The sequence below is a fragment of the Athene noctua genome, chromosome 4 (assembly GCF_965140245.1).
Source record: "Athene noctua chromosome 4, bAthNoc1.hap1.1, whole genome shotgun sequence".
Classification (NCBI taxonomy): domain Eukaryota; kingdom Metazoa; phylum Chordata; class Aves; order Strigiformes; family Strigidae; genus Athene; species Athene noctua.
In genome coordinates this window covers 36435977-36463289 of record NC_134040.1, presented here as the reverse complement: position 1 = coordinate 36463289, position 27313 = coordinate 36435977, and the positions used below count along the sequence as shown (strand labels likewise).

Genomic DNA, 27313 nt, shown 5'->3' with positions numbered 1-27313 from the left:
TCTATTCTGTTAGGGTTATCCAGAAATACTCACATGATATTGCAGGTTATATACAACTGCAAGATTAATTTTTTTTCTTTTTTTTCCCCTACCTCTTGACGCAGAGAGAGAGAAAAAAATATATTGCTGTTTCCATTGTGGAATTAAGATTTTGGCCAGGAATATTTTTTTATAATGTTTCACCTTTTGCAAATGAAATGTTTGGGGCTGGTATTTTCTTGCATATTAACTTTGAAATTTAAGTAAAAAAATAGTTTATGGTAAAGGCAGAGTTTCTCATAAGTAAGGGGAACAGAGAAGCTAAAGCAGTAGCCAGGAAGAGAAGAGAAATTTTGAAGTAGAGATGAATGATATATTAATGTTTTCTGATACCAGGTGTACAAGTATCTCAACACCACCCACTGTTGTGGTGCTGTTTTATTTTGCTGGATGGCCAAATAAATCAATGATATTTGGATGGAGGTGGTGCTTTTCTCCCTTCTCCCCTTACTAACTTTTCTTGCCTCTTCCACCAAACCCAATCTTACCTGGTGATTTTAGTCTGATTATAACAGATGGTGTTGAAGGTGCTGAAACATCCTCAACTCTCTTCCCAAATGCCTGACTTCTTCCCTGCTTTTCTTCACCAGTGATCCTCCACGTGTGGTTTTGTTTGAGTGCTTTGCAGGGGAGACAAAAGAGTGCCAAATGGGGAGGGGGAGTGTAGCTTGCTTCCCGTGCTTGCTGAGCTCCACACCATGCAGACAGCACTGCATCACCTGAAGCAACTCTAGAAGAGGAGAGGGGGCAGAAGCTGAGGCAGAGAAGATTTAAACTGGACATTAGACTATACTGGCATAGTATAGGTGGCTAAGCTAATACAATTTAGTGTATAGCTTGCTGCTGTATCTATTTAAAAGTTAAAGCCATCTCCCTGAATGCAGAGAAAATCCTTCAGCAAAACTCATGGATTGGCTTTTCATCTGTGATAAGAGATGACTACAAGGAGTGGGAAAATATGTCAGTAAACTTGTTATTACTTGAGAAATCCTATTCTAGAAGAATTGAGATTTTTCTGGAAAGTTACTCTTCTGAGTAGTTCTGGCAGAAATGAAGTGACACAGTCTTTTGGAAATGTCAAAGCTAATCATTTCAAATTCGAAAAATTGTAAAGGATGTCTGCAGTAAAAACAATGGAATGAAGAGTTGTAATAATCATCGCAGAGATGCTGCTACCTTTATGGTTACGAGTTTCTCAGGATGTGGGAGACAGCTTCACAAACCTGTGGACTACACTCGCTGCCTGCATCTACATTAACGCTCCTTGCGATTGCAGACATGGATGTAACAAAAATATAACATCTGCAGGAGTAGATCTGTAGAGCAATTTAGCTGGAGTACCTGTTTACACCGTGTACCATTCAGGGGACTTTTGCTTCAGACTAGCTGAGGTCAGGCCCTTTGGACTCAGCCTCTGTTAGCAGTTGGAGCGCAGCAGTGGTGCTTTTAAGTTTACCTTCCTGTACAGTTTCATCCATTTTGTGCACTCTGGGATGTGTGCCCTGGGCCGTGGTACCTGGCAGGGTTAAGTGGGGGTCATCAGTGAGGAGCACTTCTCCCCTGAGCAAAGGCATGTGCTCAGTCATGCCCTGAAGGAGAGGTTTGCAGCCCCTGATGGTTTCAAGCTGGGAGCAGATGCAGCTTTTTTTTTTTCAGTTGGTTTATAAAACCATGTTTCAGCTTTGTCTGGTGGATAAAGTGAGGGAAGGTGACTTGAGTGGTTAGCTCTGGCACGCCTTTTGGTGAACATTCAAGTCCTAATCAAAATTCACACTTCTTCTGGAGAGATGCTCAATTATAGACATTAAAAAAGCATTTGTTTTTAGGGAGACCTGCTCTTTGGTAGCAGTGATGTTCTCCTTTCGTTGTATTTTAAAGAGCACACCAGTTAGACTTTAGTAACAAGCCTTTGTGACCTTGTCAGGATCGCAGCACTGTGATGTGAGTTAGCTTCAACCCATCTCATGCTTTTAACAAAAAAAACGTGATGAGGAACCTATACGGTATCACACGTGACAAAAAGTGACAGGAAGTGATTTTTGACTTTGCAGTTTCCCTTATCGGTAATGTTACAGTGTAGGCACCGGCTGTAATTAACACGCTCTTGCAGCTCCAGCACGGGTGCCAGGAGGCCGCAGTGCGGCGAGGACGCTGAGGGCTCCGCCCAGGCCCCAGCGCGGGGCTCTCGGCTGCGCGTTTCGGGGCGGCTGGGTGCTGGGCCGCAGCCCGGCCTCCCCCCGCTCCCCTCAGCGCTGGGCGGGGCTTCGCGCTCCCTTCCCGCGCTTGGGCGGCTCCTGAGCTCCGCCCCCGGCCGTCGGGCGGGTGCGCGCGGGGGGAAGTGACGCCAGCGCGTCCCCTGCCAGCGTCGGGGGGCGTTGCCAGGGCTCCCCACACGCAACGGCGAGGCGGCGGCGGCGGTTACGGCGCACGCGCTCCCGCCGTGCCGAGCGCTGGCCGTGGGGCTCTCGCGAGAGCGGGGAGCCGGCTCCGTTCCTGGTTGGTGGGTGCCCGCCCGGAAAGCCGGGGCGGCAGCGGCGACAGCAGCGACGGGCCTCCGCCGGCGACCGCGCACCGGGCTCGGAGCCCCGCTTCCCCCCAGCCCGAGCGACCGGACGGCCGCCCTCTCTTCCGCCGGACGCGCAGCCGGGCGGGCGGGCGCGGAAGCCCGGGTCCCGGCGGAGCATCGTCTTGCGGCGAGGATCATGTCCACCGGGCAGCAGGCGCCGCCGCCGCTGCAGTCGGACGAGCTGCCCGCGCCGCCGTCGGGCGCCAGCAGCGGCGAGGCCGCCGGCACGGCTCCCTCCGCCGCCGGCCCGTCCGGAGGCGACACCGAGATGGAGGTCAGGCGCTTTCCCCCGGTGGGGACACCCCCCACCCCCTCAGCATACACACACACAAACCTTCTCCCGCTCCGTGGGGCTCGGGGCGCAGCGACGGGGGCGCTCCCGGCCGCGCGGCGGCAGGTGCCCGCCATGAGGGACGGCGCCGGCGGGGCGTCCCCGGGCCGCGGGAGACAATGGAGGGGCGGGTGCGGGGCCGTGCCGAGCGCGGCGGCGCCTCCGGGGAGCTACCGGGCCCGGGCGGGAAGGAGGGAGGGCGGCGGGGCCGGGACACGGCCCGGCGGGGGTTAGGGAGGGGGCGTGGGGGGCTCCGACCGCCGTTTCCCATAACGGCCGCCACACAAGTCGTGTTCCTCCGCCGGCCGTTGCCGTGGGGACCAGGGGAGTGGAGGCCTCGCCGCCAGGTCCCTGCGTGTGTGTGTGTGTATCTTCTTTGAAACGAGGGGGGGGCGGGGTGTGTGTGCGCTCCTCTCGCATCCTCCCCTCCTCGGCACACACGTACGCGCTTAAGCGCAGAGGTTTTCCCTGGGCTCGTTACCCGCTTCTTGTAAGTGGCCTTTTCCTCCTCTCCTCCCTCCCTGAAAAGCCTCCTCATCCCAGCCGCAGCCAGTCCATCTTATAAAAAACTAACGTTTTTTGTCTGCTGAAGCGGTTCAAAACTTTTTTTTTGGGGGGGGGGGGGGGGGTGCTGGGTAATTTGATGTTGGGGGGGGGGGGGGGGTAACAGGTGCTTATTCCCGAAATTTCAAGACTTTTGAGCGATTGCCTGGAGATGCTTAATTTCATCGCAGCATTGTTTCTTTAACGATCCGAGGAAACTGGTTGGTCCTGCTTTCAGCACTGGGTGTTTTGTGCTCTGAGTCACGCTGTGCAGTCCAACCTACTTGATCTAAATAAATTTGCAAATACCATATTTCTCGGATGAGCAAGTAGCCAAAGCACTGTGGGTAATAAGTCCTGCTCGAACTTGCAAAAATAGGGCAATTCCGGGCTGGGGTGAAGCGCATGGAGGCTGTGAAACGCGTGCTCTGGAGGCGCTCTCTGGGCTCGCTGAGTTAGTTCCTTTTCCCGTGGGGAAGGGATTACTTTGCATAAAGGGAAGTTGCAGTATAAATAGATTCTTGGAAGCCCTGATCACCTGAGCGACTGCTTTTCTTGCTCTTTAGCTAAATTGCAAGGTTTTGTCATCTTTGTTGCACGTGACGAGATGGGGTGGTGTGCCGCTGCGCTCCTGTGCTTGGCACGTTAGGCGTTTGAGGGGAAACGTTAATTTTGTACCGAAGTTTCAACAGTCCAGTCAGTGCTTGTGCTCTCTGTAGGTGAGTGTTGGCCGAGTCCAGTGGGAAATGAGTAAGAAGATTCGGGTATGAGTTTAAAAGCCTTTAGCCATACCTTTTTATGCTCAGCTCTTTCTGTTTTGACTGGTGAACAAAACGTTTCTACTAAGATTCTTCTGTTTCCACATGCCTTACCTGCCTGTTTTATGAGGAAAGGCCCACCCACAAACATCCCGTGTTTTGCCTGCCTTTGTTTCATGTTGTTTCTTACTTTCCTGTTCCTTTGTTCTACACTGGCCAGTAAAGATTGAATTTAGCTCAGTTCTTACTTGGCTCAATTAAACAGACGGTTAATGATGACTTTGGCATCTCGTTTGTTTCCTTTTCTCCCCCTTTCAAGAATTATTTTGTAATAACTGCCTTAGCGTGGTTCATTAGGGAAGGATCATCCTGTTGTTTTTTTGTTTTAAGAACAGAAGACAAAATTACACGTGGGACGTGATGAGGAAAGAGTTAACCTAGTAACAGGAGAGAGACAAGGACAAAAAAGCCCTGCTCTGAAAGAATAATTGAAGGCAGTATGTCAAGTATTCTGCAGGAAGGGGATGAGGGAGGACTCTGCCCCCTTCCAAGCAACTGTTTTTCTGTTAGTAGTGGTACAATTATTTGATTTAGTAAACTAAATAGGGGGAAAATGCAGTTTGTCTAAATTCCTATTCTGTTTCCAGGACAAAACTGCAGTTCAGGTTCTTACTTAGATTTGTTCCCTTGATACAGAGTCATGAAGGATTGGGGTAATCTGGAAAAAGGAAAAAAAACCTTGCAACTACTCTTGCTTTGGGACGTGAGCTACTTTTTTCACAGTAGTCTCCAGAGTCAGCTTTAGGAGGGTTTTGGCACAGCACCCCAGCAGCAGTGTGCTGAGCTCCTGGACCACAGCTGTCTCATTCACACTGATGTGATGCTTTAGTGATGGAGCTAAATCGGATTACAGAAATCTAGCTCTGTCCCCCACCCTGTGACAGGGATCTTTGATCCATTTCCAGATAATTTTACAGTAAGTAATAGAAAGCTGACTATATCAAAGCAGCAAGAGATGGCTCTGCCATCTGATGTGGATAGATAAAAATTTGAAACAAGCTTATTCTCCTTTACAGGGGTATGATGTGGCTAGATAATAATTTGAAACAAGCTTATGCTTTACATGGATATCTTCCCTTGTTCAGAAAATATTTTTTTTTCTAATTCTTTTTCATCTCAGGAATCTTTAGATGATACATCACCAGGAAAACAAAAAGAAATCCAGGAAGCAGATCCTACATATGAAGAGAAAATGGTATGTAGTATTTGGGACTATACAGCTATCCAGTACTTAGGCAACTGCTTAAAATAGAGTTTAGTTTTCTGCTTGTTTGAAATCTCTTAACTAGGTTTATAAAACTTCATTTAGTTATTCAAAAATATTTGAGTAACTTGAAACCAAAAAATATCCAGAAAAAAAAAACCTCAGACCCTTCTTGGGTTTTTTTAGCATTTTGCTCACTGGTCCTCTACTCTTTCTCCATTTCTGCTGTAGTCATTTGTGGGAATAACTGTTAAATGTGTTTTTGTGTTTCTAGGAAGTATAGTCCTAGCAGTTTTGAGGTGCTCTAGATTTACAAGAATGATATAATGGGAGATATTAAAATGTCTTAGGGGAAAAAAAAGTAATGGCATGTTGTCAAGATACTTTGAAAGTTATCTGTAGAGTTGTCCTTCCTGTAGGCAAGGGGGATTATGAAGAGTTGATATTTGCTTTCTCAGTCAGAAATGGAAGGATCATCTGGAAAAGCATCCATAAATATTTAAAGGGCTGCTACCTTACTTTCTCAATGTATGGAATCAGTTGAAGTCTAGGACATTTTTTATGTTACTTTTGAATATGGGAAAATAATTCCAAACTTACTTTGAACTGCAAGAGTAGCAGTTCTTTGTAGAAAAAGTATATTAATTTTGATTTGTGGGGGTGAGCAGCAAAAAGAAAGGTTTGGCATAAGGATTTGAGCAGGAGCTGCATTTCTTTTCAGTTGAAATATGCTTTAGTAGGAGGACTTCAAAACAGGCAAATTCTTTCAAATGGTACAGTTTATGAAGTCAGAGTAAATAAAAGTTAGTTTTCAAAATTACAAGAGGCTGAGGAAATATCTGCTGTTTAGAACAAGTGCTGACTGTAAGCCTTGGCCAGCTTTTCAACACTCCGTCTAGACTGAAAAGGAGTTTGTTAGCTTTTTCTGAAATTTAATTTGTTCTTTGTGAAGCTCTAGTTAGAGTCCTTGAGCTTTTGAAGACAGTTGATTCTGTGCTTCCTGGGTTAGCTAGGAGAAAACTGTTTTCCTTATTTTTAGTTTTTATAATATCCTGAATGCAAGAGATGGGAGTCATTCACTCCTCCCCATGTCATTGCATTTTCTTTCTCTGTTTTTCCCTGTTTTCCTTTCTTCCTCTTTGTAATTCCAGTGTCTCTGACTGCATGTGGAATTTCTTCATAGGAAAGTGAAACTGGTTCTTAAAATCTGCTGCTTCCTGTGTTGTTTCTTCTTGCTGCTGAAAATAACCCAGCTAATTTCTTTGTGCTATTTCCTGGCAAACTGAAGAAAGTTGGAGTTGTCTCTTCTAGTTTCTAGACAGGCATGATTACGTAAGGATTGTGTTTTATTGTCACAGTAGTTGGAAGATGCACTGAAGAAGAAAATAGGGAAGGTTCCTGTGTTGGTAGAAGGATCGCTCAAGGTTGTAGAGTACAACCAGTTCTCATCTGTGTTCTGTCTAAAAGATGCAAATGTTTGTCTCTCAAAGGAATACTTAAAGCACAGTGAAAAAAGAGTTGTGGGGATGTGTGTGCAGTGCCAAAACTTGGAGAAGGTTCCTCCATGAGATTTTAGAAGTTGAAACTTTTACAGTGAAGTTTCTATCTCTTCTACTTCCCTTTTGCAGAGCCCGTGAAACAAGTACTTAAGGTTTGACAGTTTGGACCGTAGTAAGATCTTACCTGCTTTAAACTTCACAAACTGTTGCAAAGTAAATGGAAAAAAACTCCACAACCTATGAAGAATAGATTGGAAAACTTTTAATTCAGTGGATGTGGGTTAGAGTTGTGTCAATCAAGATTAAACTATATAGTTAGAGTGAGTCTGACTCTTCTGTGGTGCATACACAAGATCTTTTTCTTATTCTCATTCTCTAATCCCCTGTCTTCCCATCTTTTACGTAGTGCAGGAACTGCTTGCTTTAGAGAGAAGAAGACTCACAGAGCTGGCATTGCTCTTGCAGAACTCCGGAACGTCTGTTGCTTTTTACTAAGAAAACTAACTTCCCTTAACGGTGCAAGTTGCTAAATACCAGGTTATGTTGTGGCAGTTGGCAGAATGACAGAGTGGTAGCTTGGAGCTGGTTTTTGTCTTGATTGTCTGTTCTAAAGCCTTGATGTGGCCTTGGAAAGGTGTTTTGAATCCAAATGGAACCTCTCTCAAAGGAACTGAACCTTTTAGATACTAATATTGTCTTCTGTGATCTTTTTTGCACAGCAGAAACAGCAACTCCTATCAAAGGGGACAGTCTGACAAGTTAGGCTGAGCATATCTAAGAGGTCTTTGCTGCTGAAATAGGCGTTCTGGCTCCTAGCTATGGGCTCTTCTGCCCACTCCACCCTCTTTCATGCCAGCTCTTTTGCTTATCTGACACCGCAGTGAGGTGGTGTGTCTCACTGAGCAGGCAAGAAACTAATGTGATAGAAAATATTGTTGCCAGGTTGATGAGATGAATTAATTAATTGAAGGATGTTTTGCGTGCTGGGTGGGATTAAATTTCTGGGAGTGCGACCATCATTTTTGATAGAACTTTGTTAAGGGGACTCTGGCCTTGTCTAGTGACACTCATGCAATCTTTGTGTCAAAGTCAGATTTCAGTCAGCACAGGTCTGTCTTGCAACTTTGAGCTTACTGTGGAGCAAAGGCTATCCTTGACCCAAAAAAAGAATATTGGATCTGTCAGCAACAGTTATATTGTTGATGTTAATCATTTCTTCGTTGTTGTTGTGGCTATTTACATACAGAAATGTGAATCTGTATTGTTTAAAAAGCATTTGTTAGCTTTTTCTTTTGAATGACTACATACTGTAATGTCTCACACTTGTTCCACTTAATTTTTCTTGTCAACAGCAAACAGACAGAGCAAACAGATTTGAGTATCTGTTGAAGCAGACTGAGTTGTTTGCTCATTTCATTCAGCCTGCTGCTCAGAAAACTCCAACTTCCCCTTTGAAAATGAAGCCTGGACGTCCACGAATAAAGAAGGATGAGAAACAGAATTTACTGTCAGTTGGCGAGTGAGTGATGACATGTAGGACAGCTTGTACTGTAATTATGGATTTTATTGTACTTTAGAAGCGTAAGTTAAACTTGCTCGTCTTTTGTCCTATTTTTGGTGTGTGTTTTATGCTGTATAATTGTGGGGTTTTTTCAACTGCCCACCTGTAAGTTGAGGGTTGTTTAAGAATTCTAGGAGTTACAAGAATTTTGTGTTGGTGGTAAAGCACTATCATGATTAAATGTATTCCAGCATGAAGAGAAGCGGGGGCAGAAGAGTAGAGCATTTGTGGCTGTAAGTTGTAAGAGTTCATGGAAAACATCAGTGTGCTGATACTGCATCTTAGAGGCAGCTTGAAAATCAGAAGGGTAGAAATTTGGATTTCCTTCCTCACAGCTCATATGGCTACAGTATATCTAGCATTTGGCAGATGTTCCAGAGCTCTTTAATAGAGTGTCATTCCTTGTCCTGTAGTTAAAGGCCAGCAGTGACACACACAATTTATCCTTTTCTCATCACTTTGCTCTAATATTTGAGCCTGCTAAAACCGTGCTCATTTTATTAAAATTATAGTGGCTCTAAAGAGTTAAAAAGCAGCATTTCAGTTGATCAGCTACGAACGAGTTGTTTTGAAGAATCTTGCTGGAAGCTTTGGGTGTTTGCTTTCTGTACCACAACGATGTCGTATTTAATTTCGGAGCAGTTCCACATCTTTTCAGTTTAGCCAGAAACTTACTTCTTTCTCACACTTTTTCAGCTACCGCCATCGTAGAACAGAGCAGGAAGAAGACGAGGAGCTGTTAACAGAAAGCTCCAAGACAACTAACGTCTGCACTCGATTTGAAGAATCTCCATCATGTGTGTTTCCTCTTTTTCTTTTATTTGCCCCTGTTCTTGTACTTCAAAATGTTGTTCAAAATGAAGTTTATTTTTATCCTTCCCAAGGACAATGAATCAATTCTAGGGGCAGGAGGAGGAGGAAAAAACCCCAGCACCAGTCTAATGGGACAGAACTTATTGGCGAGGGACTGCTTATTTTCAGTCAAGCTAGAAAGATGCTGCAGTGAGCCTTGCCCTTTAGTAATCCAATTGCAATACTTTAGTTACTAGAAGGGAGCTAGCTGGTTTTAAGTCTGTTATCTTACAATTTTTACATATGTAACCTATCTTCTGATACAATTTGAAGTACCTAACAGCTTCCAATTCATTTAACAAAATTCAGTATTCTATTCTTTCAATGTTCAACTGTGTTCTGATTTGGGGGGTGGTGATAAAATTAGAATTTCTGTGTATTTTGGGTTCTTGCAGAAAACAAAGCTGTTAGAGCAGCTTGCAGAAACGAAATTAACATGTCACTGTCTCCAGTCTGCATTGTCCTTGGAATTTACTGCATGAAGTTTGCTACTTGGTTTTGTTCTGTAGCTTAGATAATGAATGTCAGCTAGCAGGCAAGGGATTGTGAAATTCTGTGGTAAGTTTTAACAGACCTTTTAGTCTGTATTCTTTCATGTCTTGTAGATGTTAAGTGGGGAAAGCTGCGTGATTATCAGGTCCGAGGACTGAACTGGCTCATCTCTTTGTATGAAAATGGCATCAATGGTATCCTGGCAGATGAAATGGTATGCACCTAGCTCGTGTTTCTGGGGACTTGTGAATGCATGTGACAGAATACAATTTTAGTTCAGCTGTATATATGGGGTTTTTAATAACATAAAATGCAATGTATAATTTTCCAAATCTTCTAGTATGTTTTAAGTCACTAATGTTAAAAGTGTCACAGGTATCTTAATTTAAATCAGCTGTGCCAGCAGTTTTAGAAATAGTCATATCAAAAGGGAACCTGTCAACCTTAAGAAAAAATAAAATTTGTTGGAGGGGAGTTGTTTCATAGAATGACATGTCCTTTATTTTTTTTCCCCTAAATTGCAGCTATTCTGTTACAGCTATTCTCAAGCTACCCTTGTGAAGAGAGTGTCGTGTATGAAAAGAGCAACAAATGTGGGAACACTCTGTTGTTGTTAGGGTAAAATGCAGATAGCAGGATACAAGTGACCTATACAGACTGATCTCACAGCAAGGGCTACTCCAGTGGGAAATCTTCTGTGAAAAATGATGCAGAGAGAGGTGTATTAAAAGATAGACTGTGTTAAAATTTCTTTCACACCATGACCATGGGTATTTCATTCAGCACTGGCTGTAGTATCTTTTGCTTCTGATTTTATTCTTCTTCCCTGAAAGAGAAGGGATGAACACAGAAGAAATTGTAGTAGTCCATCAGGCTGATATTTTTTTGTCCTCTCAGTGATTTTAGTTGTATCTGTTTTTCATAAGGAGCAGATCAGGAAAAACAAAAATCTACTTTTATTTCCGTATATTGCATTTCTCATATCTTCTGGTAATTTATTTTCCGTGTAATAAAACCTCTTCAAGAAAACTTAGAAACAAATTAATTTAAATTACTGTTTAGTAATAAGTTAAATTTTGAAATAGATCAAATTTTGTCTTTGCCATATGTGCTTATGATTAGAGGAATATTTTTTCTGAGTGCAATTCTCAGTGGAGCAGGCTTGTTCTAACAAAAACTTTTTAAGTCATTGGATTTGTCATATTCCAGAATGCATCTTGCGTCGAGGAGTTTAAATATTTACCATTAACTGTTTTTTGATTCATTCTTAAATATTAATCCTTTTGAACTTATTAATGCCTTTCACACAGCTTGTAAACAGCTTTCCACATCTTACACTAGGTGGAATGTGGTTATTTTGAAGACAAAAACTTGAACTTTAGAAGCAAAAATAACGTGCACTGATGGTTTTTGATTTTTTTTAAATCCCATGTGTTTGTGTCATAATCTTTTTGAATTACTTAAATGATACGAGTGGTCTGGTTTTTGCATGTCTTCGTCAGTTTTGTTTTAATTAAAATTATATGCTGAAGATAGAGGTTTTAAATATTTCTGTTGAATAAAGAACAGAGCACTTAAAGTACTTCTAAAGAAGCTTAGTATTTGTTTTCTTCTTTGACATATGCAGCTGTTTACATTTATGTTTGGCTTTCTTCTCACAAGAACTGACATCATGTCGTAGCCTATAAAAGCCTCCTTACAGGGTTCTTAATTTATTCACTTTATTTCAAGTTTAAGAGAATGCATATGTCCATCTTGTAAAGTTCGTTGACCTCTGAATAAATAATCTGAATACACCTTAGTCTACAGAACAAAATGTTATGAAATAATGTTTTCTTGCACTTCTAAGAATGTGTTTTATTTGAAAGGTAAGGAAAAAGTCTAACTTCATAATCCAAGGTTTGAGAATGTTACTTTTAGTACTCTTTTTATTTAAAAAAAAAATTATTTATTTTATTAAATGGTGGAAGCCATACAAGGTTTTCCTAACCAAGATTTTTAATGACACTTGTGAGTAGCACTGTTCTTAATACATCTCACTCACTTGTTCAGGTTGCTGTGTCTTCCTTGTTGTACTCAGAGCTCACTCTTGGTATTTTTTTAAAGATGTTTCCTGAGAGATTTTTTCTTCTGACACATTAATGTCTCTTATAGGGTCTTGGAAAGACACTGCAAACAATTTCTCTCCTTGGATATATGAAACACTACAGAAATATTCCTGGTCCTCACATGGTGTTAGTTCCGAAGTCCACTCTACATAACTGGATGAATGAATTCAAGAGATGGGTACCTACACTTCGAGCAGTTTGTTTGATAGGTGACAAAGATCAGCGAGTAAGTTTTCATGTGATTGTTATTCCTGTGTAAATCAAGCACGTGATCTTGCTGTACTTCACCTGTACCTTTCGTTCACAGGGAAGGATATTACTTGGATCTGTAGTGGTCAGACAGTACGACCTACGAGTGCTACCTCCTTAAAATATAACCAGTTTAGAATTCACACATGTTGCCCAGACATCACTTCAGCACTTTACACTCATAATTTCTTGACTAAAGATTTTCCCTCTCCTTTTATGAAGGCAATACACTCTGTACACCAGCAAAACCTGCTAAACCTTAACAGAGGAAAATGAAGCATTTCGTGTAAAGTGCTGTTGTTTGTATGAATATCTAAATCTGTAAAAAAGTAATTTATTTTCTACTTGACATAGTACAGTATGTTGTATTGGCTGTAACAGCAGCCCTTAAGAGGATTATGGGGTCTGTCACTTAAGAACTGTTTTCTGAAAACATTTGTCAGCTTAATGATGGAGGGGGCAAGATTGGTTGGTTGGTAAAAGTGGTATTCAAATGGATCTTATTTGGTGTGAATTTTGTCAATTATAAAAGAAAATATTCAGTCTATGGCCTTACTATTTCAAGCATTCCCTTTTTGTAACTTCAGTGTCTGTTCTTTGCTACTTTTTTTTTTTTTTTAGTGCAGCAAAGAAAACTTAAGAAACATGGAATATGATGATGCATCTGTAGATTTGTCAACTGGAGTTACCCATTTATTTATGGAAGGGTCATTACTGATTACTGGTGCCATTAAACTTCTGCTTTTGTCAGCAGACTTCTGGGTTTTTTTTATTCTAAGGGCATCTAGCTCTATTTTCAGAGTTTGTTGGGTTAGAAATTTACAAAATATTGATGAAACTTTAAATAGTTCTGGAGGTCACTGTTCCAGGACTGGTATCTTGTGATTTTTTTTTTTTTTTTTTTTTTAGTGCATCTTTTTAGAATCCAAAAGTTGTTATTTCTTCAGTATATTTCCTGCTTATGAGTTAAGTTCTTGACACTCATACATCTCTGCATTTTGAATTCTGACAAATTACCATGTCCGCTTTTAACCTTGGATGTCAGCATTCTAGAAATTGTTCAGTTAGCCAAACAAAGCTGTACTTGGTTTTCTTTTTTATAATCAAAACCTATCGTTTTCTACACTTAAAATGAAAATAACCCCAAATCATACTTACAGAAAATTAATTTTGAGTTCTGATCTTCTAGTTCAGCTTTTGAAAACCTCACATGTGTAGGTAGTCATCTGCAGTTTCCAAAGTCGGAAATTAGTGCTGAAATGCTTCCTCTGCTCTGCGCCAAGGATTTTAGCATCTTCAGCACTGACAAAATTGTCAAGCTTTACAATGGTTGTATGTTATAATGCCTTTCTAATTAATTTTATCTTTTCTTTCAAATTTAGTAGCAACATTGTTTTAAAATTTTAACAGTGCTAGTATGTTCCTTTTGGTTTAGATTTGACAAAACCTCAGTAACTAACTGTCACCTTGTTGTCTAGGCTGCCTTTGTTAGAGACGTGTTGCTGCCTGGAGAATGGGATGTCTGTGTAACATCATATGAAATGCTGATCAAAGAGAAATCAGTATTCAAAAAGTTTAACTGGAGGTATCTAGTTATAGATGAAGCCCACAGGATTAAAAATGAAAAATCAAAGGTAATTTATACTTTCACTGAAAGAGAGATTTGTGGGGGTTTTTTGGTGTGGGGACTAGTAATTTTATATTTGCTTATGTCTCGATGTCCTTCAGTTATCAGAAATTGTGAGGGAATTCAAGACTACAAATCGGCTGCTATTAACTGGAACTCCACTTCAGAACAACTTACATGAACTCTGGGCACTTCTTAACTTCCTTTTGCCAGATGTCTTTAACTCTTCTGAAGTAAGTCTTCATTTCTGCTAATCAAATTAAATTAACTTTGCTAGTTTTCCAGACTTGAAAATAGACCTGAATATGTATAGTTAGGATGTATCAGTACCAGTTACTGATAACGATAGATCGACAATTAGAAATGTTTCCAGAATTGTGAAGTATAGTAGGATAGACTATTTTTCTCAGCTTGGCCATTTTTAAGAGCTTAGCAGATGTAAGAGGTATTTAAAATCACAATGTGAAGATGATCCCTACTGCATTTCAAAATAGGTTTAAACATTGTGATGGCTAAACCAACTAAATCTGTTCTTACATTTAACTATGTTACCTTATTGTTTATCTTAAGACTCCTTTCCTGTGAGTTGGGAGATACAATGTAATGAGTAATAGATTTCACAAAGTGAAGGATGTGCTTAACTGTTTTGATGAACTGGGAGTGCAACATCTGTAGAAAGGGAAGCCTTGTGGTGCATTACACCAAAACTTTACTTTTTCCTTTTAATTTTTCATCACATGCTGCAGTAGTACGCTGCTTCCAGATGGAATTTGTCCAGCGTACTGATATGAGTGAATCATTTTCAACAGAAAAGGACTCACATATTGAGTCCTTAAAAAAAAAATAAATAATTTAACAAATGGTGTGGAGGTTTGTGGTTTTTTTGTTCTGTTGGGTTCTTTTTGGAAGGTGGTTTGTAATAGAGCTTTCCATAAAAATAGACTGAAGAGGGTAATTTGTTCTTTTACTTATTGCCTCCCTAAGAGAATCACTTGAGTTGTATTTATTCACCATTGTAATGACATTGCACCTTGAAAGGAAACCTCTTACATACCAATGATTTTGTTGATACAGGACTTTGATTCATGGTTTGATACAAACAACTGTCTAGGGGATCAAAAGTTGGTGGAACGTCTCCATATGGTATGTCTTTCTGCTTTTTGTGTGTTACATTTACCTAAGTTCTGAATAATTCTTCTAATGCTGCTTGTGACAGAATATTAGGGTTAGATAGCTTATTTCTAAACTATGGTAGACTTACCTCCTCATCTGAAAGATGATTTTGGCCCAATCTTTGAGTCTTCCAAAGAAAGCACCTGTATATACCCATATATAATAAATAACCTGTCCATATAGACTGCTTTTACAGATGATCTGGTATTGGTCTGGGGTTTGAGCGTTCAAGATAGAGAATATTGGCACCTCTTTTGTCTGTTGATGCATTCAGTGTTTCAGTTTCCAAAGTATGTTTTATGATTCAATTTTTTTCAGGTGCTACGACCATTCCTTCTACGTCGCATTAAGGCAGATGTAGAGAAAAGCTTGCCTCCAAAGAAGGAAGTTAAAATTTACGTGGGTCTTAGCAAAATGCAACGAGAATGGTAATTCGCATGCTTGACTGTGCTGTGGTTAACGCTCAAAGGGAATGTGCTGCTTGTGACTTGATTATTGTGTGGAACTTAATTCCTTCTGGTGTACTCCCAACTTGTACCTATTTTCTTGTGATGCTTTTGTGATGACAAAACAGTGCATATCAGGGAGAGCTGTCTGATGAAATGAGGGGGAGGAGGAGCTTTTGAATATACTTCCCATTTAAAGAAAGTCCAACTTTGCTTTAGAGTTACAAAAGTTTTTTCTTTCTTTGATAGGTATACACGAATCTTAATGAAGGATATAGATATACTGAATTCTGCTGGGAAGCTGGACAAAATGAGACTGTTGAATATTCTCATGCAGCTGCGAAAATGTTGCAATCATCCATATCTGTTCGATGGAGCAGAACCTGGTCCACCTTACACAACAGATATGCATTTGGTCACCAACAGCGGCAAAATGGTAGTATTGGACAAATTGCTACCTAAGTTGAAAGAACAAGGTATGCATCTCGTTGTTGTTTGAGAGTTGTTTGGTTCAATGATAAAAATGAAAGCCAGTGCTTAATTAATGTTTCCACGTATCCTGAGCAAAAGCCAGCGCACTTTAGCCAGGATTATTGTTGGTTTCTAGCATGGTACCATAAATAGCTGATACAAAACCGATTTGTGAAGTGCCTTCATAAAGAATTGGATCAATAGTCCATTATGGCTTTTTTTCTTTTTTTGTCCCAGCTGAATTGGGACCACAGAAACATCATTTGGTCTGGGCCTTAGGTTTTCTTTCTTAGCGTTATTAGCTGTTTGAAACATAATCATGTGATATTTCAGCCACTCCTTTGATTTGCCATGAAGTACCATTTCAGATTCAAAGTCTTCATGTAGGGTTAAAGTCAAATCTTTTGTGAAATGTTGGTCTTTCTTGCTGGGTGTGTTTATGAGCAGCACCTGAGGTTTTTTTAGTGAATTCCTTAAGGCCCACAAACATGGGGGAGCACTCAGTCATTTTAAAGTTACTTGATGGTAGGGACAAAGCTCTGGAATACATTACTGTAAAACTCAGTTGCCACAGAATTTTTTACTCCAAAATAAATTTTTAAATCATTATTTTAATGAATGAGTATGCTTACTGAAGTTAACTTGGCTAAGGGAGTGGAGGAAGGTTTGTGGTTAGGGAGACACTGCAGAATAATAAACCCAAGTCCAAACTTCAGCCTTAGGTAATATAAAAGTACACTGTACTTTGTATCCAGGTATCATTCAAGTAGCTGTGGCAGTACATGTCATTGTAAGACTGAAAAAGAAGAATTCAGTGGTTACTGTGCCTTTTTTTGATCTTGGTTTCTTTCTGCTAAGAGGCTTTTTATTGAGATGTGGCAATTAAATTGGCCTGGTCTTAAATCAAATGATTGACTTAAACAAAGGAGAGTTCGTTATTAGACCTTGAGTCAGAAGGATGAAAAAATCATAAGACTATAGAGGGAAGTGGAAGGTTTGTAATAATCTGCGTTTTACTTAAATCTCTCAAGTAGGTTGGAAATGGCTATGTGTGTATATCCATACACACATTTACGTTTTTTTGGAGGTTGTTCTTGGCAGGTACGTAAACTGACCATTCTTTAAGAGGAACTTACTTCATTTCTGGATATCCTAAATCTAAAACAAATACTTAAAAACTTCATTCTTTACACTTCTTGATGTGTTTATATTTGTGTTGTCATCTTACTCTGCTGTGTCTGGGAACATTTTGATAAGCAGTACAACAGAAAACAGAAGGAAAAAGGCAGCCACTAACTAGACTCTAATATGCAGCAGGACAAGCAAGCTCAAGAGCCTGCCAGTTAGTAACTAAACAGCTGTGAATTCAGTCTAGCATACTCCAGTCACTTCTATTGTTATCTGGAACCCTTCGAGCCCCATGTTGGGCACCAAAAAGGACTGTTTTGGTTCAATCCTAGTAGGCAGCTAAGCCCCACACAGCCACTATGAGAGCAGCAGCTGCAGCCCTGTGTTATATATTGGGTTCTGAAATTCTTAACTACTTTCCTATTTAGTATGTGGAACTGCCCTCCTTCCCTTTCTGGTAATGCAGAGTTTGATAGATCTTAAGCTTTGGTGAAAACAAACATAAGAAAGCTTTTTACCGAAACAGGTTCAAGGGTCTTAATCTTCAGCCAGATGACCAGAGTCCTTGATATCTTAGAAGATTACTGTATGTGGCGAAATTATGAATATTGTAGACTGGATGGACAAACACCACATGATGAGAGACAGGTATTTAAAATTTCGAGTATTTTATTTAAGTAAAAATAGTACTCATAAAATATTTGATTCAACTGATAATGTTTCTTTTATTTATTTAGGCATCCATTAATGCGTATAATGAACCTGGTAGCTCAAAATTCGTGTTTATGTTGAGTACACGGGCAGGAGGGCTTGGAATCAATTTGGCTACTGCTGATGTTGTAATTCTCTATGATTCAGACTGGAATCCACAAGTAGATCTTCAAGCTATGGTAAGAATCCAGATGGAACTTATGTTCTTCTTTCTCATGGAACTGTCCTAGAAATGTGTGGCGTGATGTAGTATTTCCAAAATAAATTGGTATTTTTCCTGTTTTAGCACAGGAGTAGTATTTGTAAAACTAATTTTCAGTTCCAGCGCAGCTTCCACTGTGTGTGGAACCCTTAGTCACTTTCGTGCTATACAATGTTTTATGCAGTGGGAAATGCTGGGTATATGCTACAGTACTCTTAGTAACATTTAACAAAAATAGCCTCCTTTGTTTTTAAAAAAAATGATGTGGCACGTTAATTCCAAAACTATAAAGCTTTACTTCTGTCGGGAGTGGAGGTGAATGTGTTCACACTATCCTGAAAGAGACAAAAAAAGCAAGAAAGAAAAGCTGAACTGAACTTTTCAAAAAATGCTTTTATGGTGGTAAGCAGGCTCATTTTCGCAACCATCTTTTCTTTTTTTTGAAGGAGATTTACATGAATCTCTAACTTCTGGACATACCAAGAACACTACTGATCACATAAGAAAGTAAAATTCTTTAAAAATTACCAGTGTTTTCTGACAAACAAGGCCTTTCAGTGACAAATCTTGGATATTTCTTTTTAATTATTTCAGTTAAGCTATAGATTCTCAAGTAATCTAGCAAAAATTAGTTCAAAAGAATGATGGAACTGGTATTTGGAAGCTAAAGCAAGATAGTTCCAGCTACCACTAAAGGTGTATGTTCAGAATACTGTTTCCCACAGTGGTTAATGATTTGCCAGTCAGGTGAGGTGGTGCATTGTATTTTTCTTGAAATATTCATGGCACAACTGGACAATTTTGAAAAAGGGAGCTTTTGGTCAGTACAGAGATAATCTCTTAAATACTTTGATTTTACAGAAGGTTACATAAGGTCAGGAGCATCCAGTCTTCTCCCCTGTGTGATTTAACGAAAAAACCACACACTATTTTAGGTGTGACATCTAAAGATGTAGTCATTGTTGATTTTATTGAAAACAATGCCACAAAACTTGCAGTGCAGATAAGAGTGTGCTGTCGTGGGAAGTCATACTTAACCGGATGTTTATAAAGATTTAACTAACCTATGCTGTTGTGTTTTGTAAATTAGTATGTTGAAACTAATGAGAATTTTAAGACTAATCATGTAGTCATGCTGAAAACCAAGTACTGAAATTTTTGGTACCTAATTTATGTTACTTTTTTTTTTTTTTTTTTTTTGACTAGGATCGAGCACACAGAATTGGCCAGACAAAGACTGTTCGTGTGTTCAGGTTTATCACAGACAATACAGTGGAAGAAAGAATAGTGGAACGTGCAGAAATGAAACTCCGACTAGATTCCATAGTCATTCAGCAAGGCGAGTATATGACAGCAATTTGTTTCTATATGTGATGGGATTCTCGTTTTCACAGCTTGTTAACTACGGTGAAAGCAGCTAATAAGAATCAATGGGAATGCTGCTTTTGCCTTAAGTGAACACCGAAGATGGGATGCAGAGGCCTGATCCACTTGAAAATCTATTTTACTGTAGGGGTAGGCTTTTCCTTGCTAACTTTTAAATTATCTCCCTAGTGATACATTACATGCAAGTGGATACAGTCAGATTTTTTTTATTTTTTAAAGCATTCTCCTTTGAATGGAGAAATGAATGCCTTTTTTTAGTAGATGGGGAGAAATTATGACAATGTAACCTTCTTGGTTGGCTTGACTGGAATCAATAACTTTATTTCTGAAAAAACGATTCAATAAGGTTTAGACTGGAAGTTGTGAAAACACGCACTATAACAAAGCCTTTAATGGAAGACCTCACATCCAAAATTACGTTTGTTGAACACAATTCATGTATAATAAAGCCAATGTATGTGATCCCTGGCTAGATTTTCCTCCCTATTTTTTTTCCTATTTTTTTTCCTTCATTTGGAATTTCCTTTACTGAGAGAAAAGGATATATATACCTTTAATGTGGAAATGTAAGGGCGGGGAAGATCATGTATTGCTCCTTCCATAATGTAAACTCTTTGGTTAGTTGCTATACTCCAGTGCTTTTATCTTCAGGAAGACTGGTGGATCAAAACCTGAATAAACTTGGGAAAGATGAAATGCTGCAAATGATTAGACATGGAGCGACCCATGTGTTTGCCTCAAAGGAGAGTGAAATTACAGATGAAGATATTGATCACATTTTGGAAAGAGGTGCAAAGAAGGTAAGATGAGTTTAAAAAAACCCCAGAAGCTCACTTGTAGACTTAGCAAGATAGGATATCCCTAGATGGTAAGTTAATTGTAATAGAGAGAATAGTTTTGCTGTTGAGGGTTTTTATTGGTCAAACGTGTTTGTTTTTTCTGCTATTGTAAATGAAATGGTTTATAATTAAGTACCTTGGCTCCTGTTCTTTTCTCTCTCCCCCTTCCAAGACCGCAGAAATGAATGAAAAACTTTCAAAGATGGGTGAAAGCTCACTCAGGAATTTCACAATGGATACTGAGTCCAGCGTGTATAATTTTGAAGGGGAAGACTACAGAGAAAAACAGAAGGTTACATTTAAATTTCTTTTGGAGGAAAGACCGAAGTGGTGTGGTTGAACCATGTTTATTTAAGAAGTGTTGTTTAAAATACAGTATAATCTATAAAAATAGTTTATAACTTTTATTACTTAATGAAGTAGATATAGACCTAAGTTTTATATAAACTTATTGATAGTCTGAATATTTTTCAAGGCTTAATATTTTTTGGGGTGGTGGGATTTGTTTTAATAGATGGCATTTACAGAGTGGATTGAACCACCTAAAAGGGAAAGAAAAGCCAATTATGCTGTGGATGCTTACTTCAGGGAGGCTCTTCGAGTCAGTGAGCCAAAAGCACCCAAGGTGAGTTGCCCAATTGCATGATAAATGGTTAAAACTGAAAGTGAAAAATTAGTCTTTATTCATAAAAACTGCTCGATCCACTCTTATAAATTGGGGAGGCAATTTAAATTTAGAAAACTGTAAAGGACTTGAGACAGGCTTCTGTGAGAAAAAAGAGTGGAATGAAACTTGTAAGGTGTTAGGAGGGTAAGACCAAGGTGTTTCTTATTTTTATTTAAGCAGCTGTCAATTTTCCTTATTTGTGGAAGATTTCCTTATTGCTGCTCAGAATACCTTAACTTTGTTCAAGGGGATGCATGTGTGACTCGTTCCGGAGCCTCTTTCTCCTTCCAGAAGACCCTCTCCCCTTTTCTCACAGGTCTTTTACTTTTAGAATTCTTCATGGTTGTAGTTGTCTCTTGCATGGTGTGGCTTTTTTTTTGTTGTTTTTTAGTTAAGACAGTGCACTTTTATAACAATAAAGCTTTTTTTTTCCCCCTCATAAACTGAAGTCACTTATTACAAGCAAACACATTCTGTAGTCAAATACAAACTTTGTATGTATTTCAGGCACCACGGCCTCCAAAACAGCCAAATGTACAGGACTTCCAGTTCTTTCCTCCACGCCTGTTTGAACTACTGGAAAAAGAGATTCTTTACTACAGAAAAACGATTGGATACAAGGTAATTGAAGAATTCACACCTTGCTACGGGTTAGTGCAACAGTAGGAGAATATGTACTTGTCCTGCCTTTCACACTAATTTAAATGAAGCAAAATCATGTTGAGCTGAAAAAATTATTAGGCTCCATTAAAGAGAGACAATTAACAATTATATGTGAAAAAAACCAAATTTTACAAAATGCAAAACCTTTCAGGTACCTCGTAATCCTGATCTGCCAAATGCAGCCCAGGCACAAAAAGAAGAACAGCTTAAGATTGATGAGGCTGAACCTCTTAATGATGAAGAGCTAGAAGAAAAAGAGAAGCTTCTAACCCAGGTATAGTTGGGTCTCAAGCGAGGAATCTGAAATCAGCTGAAGCTTGCTTTTGTTTTACAGTGTTATAGGAACACTTCTTGGTCTTTGGTTCACTCATGCCACAGTTAACACAGCTGCAAATTTTGGTTCATTCTGAGAAGAGGTTTAGCTTTTGGTTTTCTTGTGGGCCTGGATACCTTTGAAGAAGAAGCACTAGATGATTAGTTACTGCACTCAGATTCTAGTGAATCTGATCTATGTTCTCTGTATTTTAAGCTTGAAGAGCAAGAACTAGCCCAGTCTCAAGAGTCTGGCTTCCCAAGTTTGCGGTTACTGTAGGCTGTGACATCTTTCCTCATCTGTGGGACCTCACAGACCAGCTGCAGAGCTGAATGTGCTACTTAGAGTATTTTCTGCCAAAAAGTATCACTGCCCTGTGGAAGTGAATCCTGCAGGGTGAAGGGTCAGTTTGCCTAAATGTGACTGGTAGTGGCTATTGTCCCTCTCTTTAAGGGGATGTAAGATAAATAGGTATATAATTGGGTAGCACATACATTTAAGTTATTTAAAACAGGTTAATGGCTGTTATGCCTTATTTGGGTATTACATTTCTACGTTGTATCTTGCAGGGGGGCAATTAGAGGACAAGATCTCTTGTTTGAGTAGTAATGCACTGGAACAGTTCACTACTAAAACCAGTGTAACAGTACAGTCAAGTAAGCTGTGGCTAAATCATAACATGGCTGGCAGAATGTTTTACTGTTCATAAAAGTTATTGCTAATATGAAATTAGTCTATTTTGGCAGCCGATAATTTCAGTGTTACTGTTTCTGTCTCTACGAGCATCATCACAAGATGCCTTTAGTCCTTCTGTGAGGCACTTGGTGGGCCTTTTTGACTAAACAAAACCATTGTATAGCCTGTTGCTTCACTTGATTTTTCTTAAAAAGTGATCCCGTGTTCTCTTTCAGAGAATGCTAGGAGGAGCGATTAATTTATGACATGAAAACTTTTGTCCTAAACTAGTAGGTAGGTAGAGAACCAGTGCTAATCATTATGAAGTATTTAGATGGAAAGACTACAGTATAAAAAGTTTTTCTACTAACATTAAACTGCAGAGGGGGCAGAGCTTTAATACTGTTGGAATGATGGAAGTGTTACTGGCCATTTAAAAAAAAATTATCTATTGAAATAAACATGGAGAGGGACAAATACTGAACCCCTGTGCAATGTTTCTTTTTGATTGCTATAAAGGGATTTACTAACTGGAATAAGAGAGATTTTAACCAGTTCATCAAGGCTAATGAGAAGTGGGGCCGTGATGACATTGAAAATATAGCACGAGAAGTAGAAGGAAAAACCCCCGAAGAAGTCATTGAGTATTCAGGTAACTTTTTAATTAGTAAACTCTGTGAGTCCATATCTAATGGCTGCTTTCCTAGTTTGGACTGCCTGTGAACATGGTAACATCTTACTTCTGAGAATTTCTTACATAGCTCTTGAAGACTTTCAGGGTAGAATTTGATTTGGGATCTACTGATCTAGATTTTACCATGTTTAGTCCCTGCATAACTATTAAAGGTGTGAATCTAAATTGTTACTGACCCACTTTAAATACCATAAATCTACTCTAACTGCATAGTCTTGTCTTTAATTCTTGTTAATTTTTGCAAAAGAAAAAGCTGAGAAACAATGCTTAGCTGAAGAGATTTCACTTTTCCTTGTATTTGCCGACCAGTAGTTTTCTTGAATCTTTACACCTTTATTACCTCACCCTCATCAAGAGTGGGATACAGTAAACGCTATGTGACTGTATAATGGCCATTGGTTTTTATAACTGAAGTCCACTTAGCTACTCACCTCTGAATTGTCTCAGAATTGTTTTATACTGTAAGGCAGCTGCAAGGGCCAAATTTCTAAATGTATATAGTAGCTTAGAGATTTGAAAAATTATTTTTAAAATGCTTTTGTTTAAACACCTGTCTTCTAGACATTTGCTCTTGACTTTGGCCACTTGGTTGCCCTCTCACTTCCCTTTGTAACAATGTATTGCTGTTATATCAGTTTCCATTTCAAGAAGCTTTTTTTCTTTGAGGAGATCGGGTTTTGTTAGCCATTCTGGCTTGTATCACACCTCGTTTAAACTGAGGACTCCTATATCTACCGCCTTCAAAATAGTGTTTGCAATACTGCAACACATGGTATCAGGAAGTGAATGTTCCTTATCAGGTAAAGGCATGCTTATTTTCATACAGCAGTAAGTTCTGGTGAAAGGAAGTAACAGCTAACATGCTGCTTTTTTTTTTTTTTTTAAGGTAAAACACCCTAACTTTTTTTTAAGATGCATGATAAACTAACCAATTGTTCTGTTCTTAGCTGTGTTCTGGGAAAGATGCAATGAACTCCAAGACATAGAGAAGATAATGGCTCAGATAGAAAGAGGAGAAGCCAGAATTCAGAGACGAATCAGCATAAAAAAAGCACTTGATACAAAGGTATCTTTGCTGTGTTTCTTGCTTCCTTTATTTCTCTGGGCCAGTGAGGTGAGATGGAGGACTCTGTGTCTAGCCAGTGTGACTAATGTTTGAAGACAACCTCTTGGGTATTGTACTTGCCTCTTTTGGCATGTTCCTCAGCAGTTGCTTCCTCTAGATTTTCCATTCTATAGTAGTGCTGTCCTGGCTGATAGCTGTGATAACTTCAGATATGGACCAACCTCCTGTTTGTAACAATCATCTTTATCATAGGACAAACAGTTGATAGTGCCATATAACAAATTCCCAGTAACTACATGCTTTTTGAAGAAGCAGAATTTCTTTTGAATTTATGTAACTGAAAATCATATATATATATGTTTAGAGCACTTATAAAGGGATGACTTACCAAGCAGAGGAGGCTTTTGTTCTGATCTGTTTCACCAGCCAGGGTTTGGTAATTAAGAGATTTGTAGTAATTTAAGACTGTATCAGAACTTCACACACACACTTCAGGTTTGACTAGTTAGTTATCTCTTCTAGGAAGTCAGGGGAGGAACAGGGTCTGACTCAAATTAACCAGAATGCAGCTGAACTGTATGCTACAGTCTCATGTACCCTTTTCACTCTGATTTTGACCCCTCCTGAGGATTTATATGTTTAAAAGGATCGCTGCCATCTGAAGCCTGGCAGATCTTGACTGATTTCAGATGTAGTGACAGGTTTGCAGTCTGCCATAAATCAAAAGATCACAAAGCTGTCTGTTGTCTAAACCAGAATTTACCAGTTGAGATGTATTTAGAACCCACAGTTCCTTACATGTGGTGACAGCACCAGAGATCATAAGAGATCTGTTTTTCTAATTTGGTATTGTTCATCTGCCTGTCTTCATGTATTTCTTTCCTATAAAACTGTTCCATGCTAATTCTGAACTATTTCTTAGTTTTATATGAACTTACTTGTTTTGTTTAGATTGGCAGATATAAAGCCCCTTTCCACCAGCTGAGAATATCATATGGTACTAATAAAGGGAAGAATTACACTGAAGAGGAGGACCGCTTTTTAATCTGTATGCTTCACAAGCTAGGATTTGATAAAGAAAACGTCTATGATGAATTAAGACAGTGTATCCGAAACTCCCCGCAATTCAGATTTGACTGGTTTCTCAAGTCCAGAACTGCAATGGTACGTCTATTAATCTGGTTTGCTTTTTGTTCATAACAACACAGTCAAATAGCTTCTGAAATAGAGGTATGTGCATGTGCACAGTATAGTAAATTTGTATAGACTTTCCAAAAACCGTACAGGATGGCAAATGCAGTAAACTAACAGGTCTTAATGGGAGAAGAAATTCAAAATTCCAAGGTACTATTTTTCAAAAATCAACCTGAATGAGTTAAATACAAATGTGTTTTAAAAAGCAAACATCTGCAATCAAATCCACTCCTGCCAGACAGTAGCTAATCAATAAATACTCTTTATTTGCTCTGCCAAGGCACTACCTACAGACATTTCTAATACTATAATAGGATTTTTACATTGTCACTGCTTAATGTAGTGAGTGACTGTGTTGTGCAATTTAGGAGCTGCAAAGGAGATGCAATACTTTAATCACCCTGATTGAAAGAGAAAACATGGAACTGGAAGAAAAGGAAAAGGCAGAAAAGAAGAAACGTGGACCAAAACCATCTTCGGTAAGATTTAAAAAGGCATTTCTGTGGTAAAGCTCATTTGAAGACAGGGTCCTTTTCTCTTTGACTAGGACAAGTGGCAACTAAAGTAATTTAAAAACAACAACAACAAAAAACCTTCTAGGTCAATGTTAAGAGCTGCTTAAAGTTCATGCTGTCATTCAGCTAGTACAGTTGTGGATAAAGGAAAATAAATCGAGGTTATAAACTGCAGCTCACACATGTTTTGGAGCAGAGACACTTGTTACGTTTTGGATCACTGAGTTGGTATCCAGTATAGGTTTACCCTGGTAAAATAAACCAAAGATTTATTTGGCTTTTTGATTAATTTTTATCACTTAAGAAATGGTAAGGTTATGACTGAGGGATACATAGGCAATGCCGACCGTTCATTCCACTCAGAATGCTACAGCTCTGTCGTTAAGTGTTCCCGTATAGGCTCTGCTGTCTGCCATCACTTCCCTCATATGGGGGGTTGCTCATGAAACTGGCTTCTAGAGTTGGGAAAACAGCACAGATGCTTGACTGCTCTCTTTGCTGACTAAATTCAAAGGATTGCTAAATACACAGGCCTCTTCTGTAAAGGCAATACCAACTTTACCCATTTTATTGCCTAGATTTGTTGTTTGAGTAGTTGTTGCCTAAAGCTGTTGTATTGAAAACGTAGACACAGAACTTAATTTGCAGATGCCAGTAAAGAGTGATGGATGAATAAGTCTCTTAGAACAGTTCACAGATTATTTAAACAGGTATTTAGAAATACCGTTTCATAAACAGGAAGCTTTATAATATTCTTATTTGTTTCTACTCTTTTTACCTCTATGAAATTGTACGTACTCTTCCAAAACTGGAAGAATACAAACCAACAGCTATCCCGAGGATGTGCTTATTTGCCATATTGCAACATTTGCAATTTATCACAATTTAAAGCTGCCAGGGTGTAAATCGTCTCCATCTGCTTTGACTTGAAATGCATTGCTTGCTTGCTTACAATCTTTTTTGTATCACAGTAACTTACTAAAAAAACTTGCCTTACAGGCACAGAAGCGCAAAATGGATGGCACCCCTGATGGTCGTGGAAGAAAAAAGAAGCTAAAGCTGTGAATGCAGAATTTTTCTAATCACTAAAGTAGTTCTTTAATTTACGGGTCTTCATAAGATGTACTGTATAATGCTCAACTATATGTCATTAAAGGACATCAGGTTCATCTGTTTACTGAACTAGAAACATAGTACTTAATGTAGTTTCACTTTTTTAAATGCAACAGCTGTGCTGAATTTTTTTTACCATTAACACTTGAAGTAATAAATAGGCTTCAT

At 39.3% G+C, this 27313-nt stretch overlaps 1 protein-coding gene across 1 annotated transcript; it reads left to right on the top strand.

The window, feature by feature from the left end:
- The first annotated feature begins 2481 nt into the window (after window positions 1-2481).
- Window positions 2482-27313, top strand: SMARCA5 (SNF2 related chromatin remodeling ATPase 5). The gene is made up of 24 exons (XM_074905010.1): window positions 2482-2879; window positions 5418-5492; window positions 8353-8519; window positions 9258-9358; window positions 10019-10119; window positions 12060-12239; window positions 13741-13896; window positions 13991-14122; window positions 14964-15032; window positions 15381-15490; window positions 15758-15984; window positions 17634-17755; window positions 17845-17997; window positions 19227-19359; window positions 20058-20206; window positions 20418-20537; window positions 20760-20870; window positions 21420-21533; window positions 21727-21849; window positions 23083-23215; window positions 24205-24323; window positions 25275-25487; window positions 25886-25996; window positions 27032-27313. Exons 1-24 carry the CDS (start codon window positions 2742-2744, stop codon window positions 27095-27097), a joined length of 3123 nt encoding a protein of 1040 aa, XP_074761111.1. The 5' UTR covers window positions 2482-2741; the 3' UTR covers window positions 27098-27313.

Excerpts from the sequence above, each read along its gene's own strand:
- SMARCA5 (XM_074905010.1), top strand. The coding sequence starts at position 2,742 with ATGTCCACCGGGCAGCAGGCGCCGCCGCCGCTGCAGTCGGACGAGCTG. Across the intron at positions 10,120-12,059 it reads GTATCCTGGCAGATGAAATG|GGTCTTGGAAAGACACTGCA; the intron begins GTATGCACCTAG and ends TGTCTCTTATAG. Across the intron at positions 15,033-15,380 it reads TGGTGGAACGTCTCCATATG|GTGCTACGACCATTCCTTCT; the intron begins GTATGTCTTTCT and ends AATTTTTTTCAG.